The sequence below is a fragment of the Larimichthys crocea genome, unplaced genomic scaffold (assembly GCF_000972845.2).
Source record: "Larimichthys crocea isolate SSNF unplaced genomic scaffold, L_crocea_2.0 scaffold214, whole genome shotgun sequence".
Classification (NCBI taxonomy): Eukaryota; Metazoa; Chordata; class Actinopteri; family Sciaenidae; genus Larimichthys; species Larimichthys crocea.
The window spans coordinates 546,299-555,712 of NW_020852853.1; the positions used below are offsets into that span (position 1 = coordinate 546,299).

General features: G+C 43.8%; 1 protein-coding gene across 10 annotated transcripts in view; it reads right to left on the minus strand.

Annotated features, from left to right (window-relative positions):
- Positions 1-9,414, minus strand: part of phf21ab (PHD finger protein 21Ab) — a 28,377-nt gene that overhangs the window by 13,979 nt on the left and 4,984 nt on the right. For all 10 annotated transcript variants that reach the window (XM_027275795.1, XM_027275793.1, XM_027275791.1 and 7 more), the window contains exons 2-6: positions 8,082-8,121; positions 7,381-7,432; positions 6,928-7,017; positions 5,710-5,742; positions 5,452-5,517 (exon numbers count right to left, since the gene is read on the minus strand). In XM_027275795.1, the coding sequence (XP_027131596.1) occupies positions 5,452-5,517; positions 5,710-5,742; positions 6,928-7,017; positions 7,381-7,422 (231 nt within the window). In that variant the 5' untranslated portion in view covers positions 7,423-7,432; positions 8,082-8,121. The remainder of the gene's footprint in view (positions 1-5,451; positions 5,518-5,709; positions 5,743-6,927; positions 7,018-7,380; positions 7,433-8,081; positions 8,122-9,414) is intronic.

Here is a 9,414-nt window from a genome sequence, read left to right on the forward strand (position 1 = left end):
ATTCTTCTTTTTGTCTAATGCTGATCCCTCTTCCCTTCTTCCTTGTTTCCCCCCCTTTTCTTCTCTCCTTCTTCTTTTCCCAGTTGTTCCATTCTGCACATTACCTCCCCCTTCCTCTTGCCGTTTCCTCCCCCACAGAAGACGTCCATCGCCCCCCCTTCCCCTGGAGAAGAGGAAACGTAGTCATGAATTTATTTTTTTTCCTTTTCTCCTTCCCCTCCCCCCATTCCGCTCCCTCAGCGTTCAAGGTAGAGGAGTCAAGGAGAGGTCAGGACAAGGAGAGGAGTCAAGGAGAGGAGTCAGGAGAGTGAAAGAGAGGAGAGGAGACAAGGAGAATCGAGAAGAGTCAAGGACAGAGTTAAGGAGAGGAGTCAAGGAGAGGGGTCAAGGAAGGAGCAGGAGAGAGTCAAGGAGCAAGGAGACAAGGAGAGGAGACAAGGAGGAGGAGTCAAGGAGAGGGAGTCGAGAGGAGAAGAGAGAGAAAACAAGGAGAGGAGTCAAGGAGAAGAAACAGGAGAGGATCAAGGAGAAGAAAACAAGGAGAGGAGTCAGGCGAGGGTAAGGACAGAGGATAAGGAGGGAGTCAGGAGAGGGTCAGGAGAAGAGTCAGGAGAGGAGTCAAGGAGAGGAGACAAGGAGAGGAGACAGGGAGGGAGAGGAGAGGAGTCAAGGAGAGGAGTCAAGGAAGGAGTCAAGGAGAGGAGTTAAGGAAGAGGAGCAAGGAGAGGAGTCAAGGAGAGAAAAGAAAACAAGGAGAGGAGTCAAGGAGAGAAGGAAACAAAAGGAGAGAGTCAAGGAGAAGAACAAGGAGAGGAGTCAAGGAGAGGAGACAAGGAGAGGGATGTTAAGCGAGGAAGGAGTCAAGGGAGGAGACAAGGAGAAGAAAGGGAGGAGAGGAGTCAAGGAGAGGAGTCAAGGAGGAGTCAAAGAGGAGTCAACGGAAGGGAGAGAGAGCAAGGAGAGGAGTCAAGGAAAGAGCGGAGTCAAGGAGAGAGAGGACAAGGAGAGGAGTCATCAAGGAGACGGGTCAAGGAGAGGAGTCAAGGAGAGGAGTCAGGAGAGGAGGAAGAGAGGAGACAGGAGAGGAGACAGGGAGAGGAAGTCAAGGAAGAGGTCAAGGAGAGGAGACAAGGAGAGATCAAGGAGAGAGTCCAAGGAGGAGGAGACAAGGAGAGGAAGTCAAGGAGAGAGACAAAGGAGAGGAGGACAAGGAGAGGAGTCAGGAGGGAGACCAGGAGAAGAGTCAAGGAAAGAGTCAAGAGAGGAGACAAGGAGAGGGCAAGGAGAGGACAAGGAGAGGAGTCAAGGAGCAGGAACAAGGAGAGGAGTCAAGGAAAAGAGTCAAGGAGAGGAGACAAGGAGAGGATTCAAGGAGAGGAGTCAATGAGAGGAGTCAAGGAGAGGAGTCAAGGAGAGGAGTCAAGGAGAGGAGAGGAGTCAAGGAGAGGAGTCAAGGAGAGGAGACAAGGAGAAGAGTCAAGGAGAGGAGTCTCACGGAAAGAGTCAAGGAGAGGAGACAAGGAGAGAGGTCAAGAGAGGAGTCAAGGAGAGGAGCAAGAGAGAGAAGGAGAGAGTCAAGGAAAAGAGTCAAGGAGAGGAGTACAAGGAGAGGGTCAAAAGGAGAGGAAGGAGTCAAGGAGAGGAGCAAGGAAAAAAAGAGTCAAGGAAAGAGTCAAGGAAAAGAGTCAAGAGAGGAGAAAGGAGAGGAACAAGGAAGAAGTCAAGGAGAGGAGACAAGGAGAGGAGTCAGGCACAATGAAGTCAATCAGCAGCAGGATTCTCCATTTCGACTTGTTAGCCTAACCACATGCTAAGTAGCTAACTGCTAATTAACTGCTGCTAACTGAATCGGCTGTTAGCATGCTAACAGAACCGGGCTAAGCAGTTGGACCGGACCGGTCAGCTCCGGCAAGCCTCTGAGACCAACAGGAAATAACGTGACAGTACCGAGGTGACTTACAGACTGGTTCAGAGGTCTGTCGCCGTGTTCACTGTTAGACTGGGACACTGCGGTTCCAGAGGTTCTGTCGCTGTGTTCCTGTTAGACTGGACACTGCGGTTCAGAGGTTCTGTCGCTGTGTTCACTGTTAGACCGGACACTGCCGGTTCAGAGTTCTGTCGCTTGTGTCGCGTTTGTTAGACTGGACACTGCCGGTTCAGAGGTTCTGTCGCGTGTTTCTGTTAGACTGGACACTGCCGGTTCAGAGGTTCTGTCGCTGTGTTCACTGTTAGACTGGACACTGCCGGTCAGAGGTTCTGTCGCGTGTTCACTGTTAGACTGGACACTGCCGGTTCAGAGGTTCTTGTCGCTGTGTTCACTGTTAGGACTGGACACTGCCGGTTTCAGAGTTCTGTCGCGTGTTCACTGTTAGACTGGACACCTGCGGCCGGTTCAGAGGTTCTGTTGCTGTGTTCACTGTTAGACTGGACACTGCTGGTTCAGAGGTTCTGTCGCCGTGTTCACTGTTAGACTGGACACTGCCGGTTCAGAGGTTCTGTCGCCGTGTTCACTGTTAGACTGGACACTGCTGGTTCAGAGGTTCTGTTGGGTCACTGGAAGGTGGGTTGGTGTTTGGTGGAGTGACCCTGTAGCAGCAGTCTGATGAAGGTCTGCAGCCTTCTTTCTTATGATTGTGTGTCACTGCATTAAGTTGCTGCTTGAGAGTCAAGTGTTGCTAAGCAACAGATGTGCTTTATCTTTGAGTCCTGGATTGGTACGTCAGTGCCGGCTTTGTGTGTGTGTGTGTGTGTGTGTGTGTGTGTGTGTGTGTGTGACCCCCTACATCACAATGTGGACCTGTTTCTTCTTCTATTCATCTCTCCGCTCTCTTAACGAGCTGTAGCAGCAGCCAATCAGGGCGGAGCAGAGATTGTTACGTCTGTCACAGTTATTGATCACTGAGCTGTTCACTGAGTTTCTCCTGCTGTGGATCTTCTTTATGCTTGGCTTTTCAAAATGGCTGACGCAGCAGTTCTGCTCACTATAGATCTGAGAGTTCCTGCAGCAGCTCCCTCTGCCAACACCCAGCAGCAGCTAACATCACTGCCTAGTCCAGCAGCAGTCAGCCCAGCTCGGCGTCTGTCTTTCAGCCTTTTATTTCACCAAGCTCTCACCAACCACTAAAAGTCAGTCCCACATTTACTCTTGTCCGGCGGCTTCTTGCTCGCTCACTCTCTCCTTTTCTCTTCTTAGCTTCCTCCGTCAGCGTCCTCTTCACTCTCTGCTCCTCTGCCATCATGTCCATAGAAGCTGCTGAGCCTGGTTACATTGCTAATGCTCGCCCAGCTCCTGTTCGAGCCTGTAAACTTCTCCTCTTCCTCTTCCTCTTCCTCTTCCCGGTGCAAAGTTACACAGTGTGAGAACAGACGTACGAATGACAGAGACACCGTTCAGCTGATCACAGGTCAGTGTGGGTCAACAGGAGTTAGCGTCACTGCTGCAGCACCACCTGCTGACACCGGACTGAACACTGCACCATCACAGATTTCAGAACAGAAATGGTTTGGTAGATTTCAGTGTATGCAGGCTGTGCAGTGTAAACAGTGAGATCCTCTTTAACTCAACAGTCTGCAGATATTTGACCAGTTGAAACTTGTCCACAGAGAAGCTCCTCCAGGGTCTCAGCTACAAACACCAAGTTTGCATGCAACAACACAGTCAGAGCGCACAAGGAGAACCATCTAAGATGGAGCTTTTTGTAGTCCATCAAACGACTTTGTAGTTTCACATCCTGCTGAATACTCCTTCACATCTTTAATCATGTTTCCATCGAGGTCGATTAAAGCGTTCATGAAAGGACAGAGACTCTTCGACAAACAGCCCTGTGTTTCACTTTTTGTCCGTATTCACATCAAATCAGGCGTTCAGGCTCATGTCACACTTTTTATTTCTCTGATTCACCCTCTATGTCGCTTGACCACTGCTGTCTCTCCTTTTGACACCACATGAAGCTAACAGACATGCTGCCAAAAGACACAACAAGCAGGACAAGCAGGACAAACTGAGATGTGAGTTTGGTTTTTGTTTTCAGGGTCTCTGTGTGGATGGGACAGGAAGAAGAGGTCAGGAAGTCTCATGGTCACGTCACCTGATTTCTGTTCAGCCGTCACAGATTCTCACAGTTAATAGTCTAAAATCTGCTGCAGAGCCTTCACAGTTCATGTTCACACGATTCAATGATGAACTCATTCAGACTTGAACTCACGTGTTAACAGACCTGAAACACTGTCAGATGTTCTGTGAGCACAAACTCAAAACAAACTTTCCACTGATAATCTGCTTCAATCGTCCTCAGCACATTTTAACATCCACCTCAACCTCCAACCGTTATACACCTTAAAAACCCACCAGAGCTCCTCTACAAACAGAGTCTGATTCTGCAACCAGTCTCTGTGATTCTGCAGAGTTCTACTGGAAGATGTGAAACAAAATGAAACATGGAGGGAGGAGATAAAAAAAGCTCGTTGCTCAAAGAGGTTAAAAATAAAAACAACAACAAAAGATTCAGAAAAAACTGAAAAAAAAAAAAAAAAACAAAAACCAACTGCTTTCATAACAACATATAAGAACACGTGACCTGAACGTTAACATATGATCAGTCAGAAGATTAGCATCAGACTCAGAACCTCCATATGATGACCACACAAAGAGACCCAACAAACAACCAAAAGATACCCAAAACAACCACAAAGAGACACAAAACAACCACAAAGAGACACAAAACAACCACAAAGAGACACAAAACGACCACAAAGAGACACAACAACCACAAAGACACAAAACGACCACAAAGAGACACAACAACCACAAAGACACAAAACGACCACAAAGAGACACAACGACCACAAAGAGACACAACAACCACAAAGAGACACAACAACCACAAAGAGACACAAAACAACCACAAAGAGACACAACACAACCACAAAGAGACACAAAACGACCACAAAGAGACACAAAACGACCACAAAGAGACACAACAACCACAAAGACACACAACAACCACAAAGAGACACAAAACAACCACAAAGAGACACAAGACGACCACAAAGAGACACAAGACGACCACAAAGAGACACAAGACAACCAAAAAGAGACACAAGACGACCACAAAGAGACACAAGACAACCAAAAAGAGACACAAGACGACCACAGAGAGACAAAAAACAACCCCAAAGAGACATAAGATGACTACAAAGAGACAAAAAACAACCACAAAGAGACACTAGATGACTAAAAAGAGACAAGGTTTCTCCATTTTGGATGAAACATATTCATCATTCAGTCACAATCCAAAGAGGGCGAGCGACCAATCACAGCACAGCGACACATCAACAAACACATAGACCTAAATGATTTAAACATATTTTTCCAGTCATTAACTTCCTGCAGACAGAAATCTGCTGAATGCCTCATTATCAGTGTGTGTGTGTGTGTGTGTAATAACACACCTGTTTCTCACTGAGTGCTGTGATCTTTGCTTGAAGTTCGTGAAGCTGCTTCTTCAGATCTGCGTTCTGAAAATGACAAACAGTTTTTATATCTTGTTAATCTACACAGATCTACAGCATCTATATATCTGTGCATATCAGCCTGTTATACAGCAGTATGAGGTACTGTCCGTGATCCTTTGAGGACCCCACTGTGGCGTTCATGAATAACAGTCATTCATTAATGAACACGTCTGTAATTAGAGTAAACGGGCTCACCTGAGGGTCCTGCTTCATCTGGGCAACCAGTTTCTGCAGAAAAAGAAGACCACAGTCAGAAAACTACAAATCACAGCAGCACCTGCTGGAGACAAACAGGAACTACAGGCAGGAAGCTGCACACAGTCAGGATGCAAACCAACATGAGATGTTCCAACCATGCAGAGCACTTTGTAACTTTACTTTGAAAAGCTCTGTATGAATAAAGTTTATTATAACTGTGCAGAAATTCCTGTCTGAGCTCTTCATCAAATCAAATCAGATTTTATTTGTACAGTCCAAAGTCACAAAGTCCATTTTCCTCTGAGGCTTTCCAATCTGTACAGGGAGTGACACCCTCTGTCCTTAGACCCTCGGTTCCAGTGAGGAAAAACTTGCCCACAAAAACCTTTAACAGGGAAAAAAGGTGGAAGAAACCTCAGGAAGAGCCACAGAGGAGGGATCCCTCTCCCAGGACGGACAGACGTGCAATAGATGTCAGTGTACAGAACAAATCAACACAAACATATTGTACAATTACAATGACTGATAAAATGACAATGAATTACAATGACTGATAAAATGATTACAGTAGCAGATATGGCAGCAACCTGCTGGACCTTCATCACACATTTTATTTTATTGTTCAATGTTTCAAAGAGAAGATTAATAACTGAATGAAGTTTGAAGTAAAGGTAAAGTGACATCGTCACACTGTGTCCTCTGACGTTTATGAAAACTTCTCCTGTATATAAAGAAATAACTGAATTCACACTCACAGCTGATATAACATAACATAACATAACATAACGTAATGTAATCAGAACGCTGAAATAACTAAATGAATTCAATCCGTTTGAAATTTTAACATTTACAGAAACTAAAAGTTTGAATGTTTTGAACATGATTGATTGATTTAATATTAAAACCTGATCTGACCTGAGATCAGCTGATCAGTCCTACAGGTTCAGGTGTTAATAGACTGAAGGAAGTGACCAAGAACAGTTTCCTGGCACGTGTCATTTTTAACACGTATGAGGTTATTTCAAGAACGTCACGTTTAAAAGTTTTCTGTGGCTTCAGAACACTCAATCGAAGAACAAATGTCTGACATCTTTAAATCTTCTGTTCAAGTGTTTTATGAAATCATTTGCTCTTCAGACTGAAACGTGCCGTGACTTCAAACCGACCCGACTGACTCTTCTAACCCGCTGACCCAGAGTCCTGATGGAGCAGTACCTGATGGATCTGGATCTCCACCTTCAGAGCCTCCTGTAACGTCTGTAATTCCATCATGGATCCAGTCAGTCTGCCAGCTGATCGATCAGCCTGCACACACACACACACACACACACGCACACACACGCGCACACACACGCGCGCGCACACACACGCACACACACACACACACACACACACACACACACAGGGAACAGGAGAGAGATCTCAAACAGCCGGTTCAACAGAAATCATACAGTAGCCCGTTGTTGTCATGGCAACATGAGATGCAGCCATATAAGGACTTCCTGTGTGATGCTGACAATAATACTTTCCTGTCAAGGTCAAACAAGGTCACAGGAAGTGTCACTGCTGCCGTACAGTCAGTGTGGACCAGAACCAGCAGAACCAAGAGAACAACAGCTGCTGGTCTTCACACAGTAAATATGAATGATTCTTAATAATAAATGTTACCTTAACACCGTCTCCAGTAGGAAAACCATCCAACTGAAGCATTAAAGTGCCGCTGAAGACAAACAGAAAATATTTGATACAGTTTAATAAAACTTTAACTCTGAAACAAACAAACCTGAATTAATTATCATGAAACAGTTAGATTTCATTTGAAATGAAGACTTTAAACTTTAATACAACTGTTATCATATCTGATGAAATATATAAAAACTCTGATGATATAAAGAAAGTCAGAAGAAGAATCACTGTACGAATAAACATGAACAAACTTTAGAAATAAGATCATCAAAGTGTAACTGAATATTAAATTAGATTTTTCCAAAACTTCAAAGTTTGATGTCAGTTATAATTCTTTGTTTTGATTGTATTATTGAACTCAACATGTCACATACAGCTGCTCATATACAACTCAATTATGATTAAAACTAATTATTGTTACTGAACTTAATTAACAGATTTTATTTTTATTTTGGTTTAACTGTTAAATTTAAACCAAAGTAGCCATGATTATATTTATGATTATATTTATTTAAACATGCTGCCTGACACTTTTTTTCTTTCACTTCATTGTTGTCAAAATAAAACTGTTTAATTTATTTATTTATTATTATTTTTAAACTTTATTATTATTATTACAACAGAAGTTACAGGATCAAACTTCACTCATGTTATCACACGTCTAGTTGCGTGTCAGGACTCACCACCTGGCTGTGGGACTGGACTCCACCCCTCTGTGCTGCCCTGTGAAACAAAACAAACACACACACACACACACACACACACACACACACACACACACACACACACACACACACGTTACTGTGAGAACTCATGTAGAACCAAAAAGAAACATAAATAACTTTCCTGATTCATTTTACTTCACATAGCATCAAAGTTTCAACAGTTTTATGATGGAAAATAGTTTCTCGTTTTTATGCGTCATGTTTTTGATATCAACATGCTGAAATCAGGTGATTGTGATGTCTGGATGGATAAATAAACTGAACCTTGAACTCTTTCATAGTTCGTTTAAAAAGTCACTTCAGTAACAACACGTTCATACGAGAGATAAAACAGTGACTTGATTAACCAGTTCACTCTCGTTTATCTGCAGCTCCTCCGATTGGTCAAAAATCAGCAGATCATTCAGAATAATAATAAAAAGAATTAATTTATTTCCTGCCTGCTAATTAAAGACGTGACTGTCCTGTAAAGTTTGATACTTTAGAAATCAAACGAAGTTTTAACGAGGTTTTATTTCTGTAAAGATTAATTCGGCTGTATGAGGTCATCCTGCAGCGTGTTTCCTTCGTTAGAGATGTGACACAAGAAGTATTATCATCTTCAAGTACTTTAAGTATCCATAGTAAAAGTACAGTAGATCAGGATAATGCAGTGAAAGTACAGTAGTATTATCAACATTCAGACAGGAGGAGTGAGGGGAGCTGAGGTGTGTTGCTGTGGGCGTGTCTGTACCTGCTGAATGTACCCACTGTGAAACAATCAGGACGTTTTATTTCTCTGATTAATGACAGCTGTATGGAGGCAGGCGCTCGCTCTCTGTGTTGTTACTCCGTGTCTCTCTGTCTCTCTCAGACTCAGATTTAGAAGCTGGTTCATGAAATAAACAAAGTGAGAACACGCACAGGTAGATGATCAGAGTTTAGTCCATGAATCCACCTGGACAGTCTCAGAGACAGACTCAGAGACAGTCTCAGAGACAGTCGCAGAGACAGACGCAGAGACAGACGCAGAGACAGACGCAGAGACAGACTCAGAGACAGACTCAGAGACAGTCTCAGAGACAGTCTCAGATGCTGACACAAAGTGTCACGATACTATACCAGACAAAGTGTCACGATACTATACCAGACAAAGTGTAGGACTGGTAAACTAATATTCGAATTTCGAATATTATTCGAATATGATAAAAATATGTATATTCGAACGTAAAAATGAATATTCGAATATTTACTATTTGCTCAGGGCAGCGCGCGCATTGATTCTCCTCCGTTGTGTCCCATGGTGCGTCCC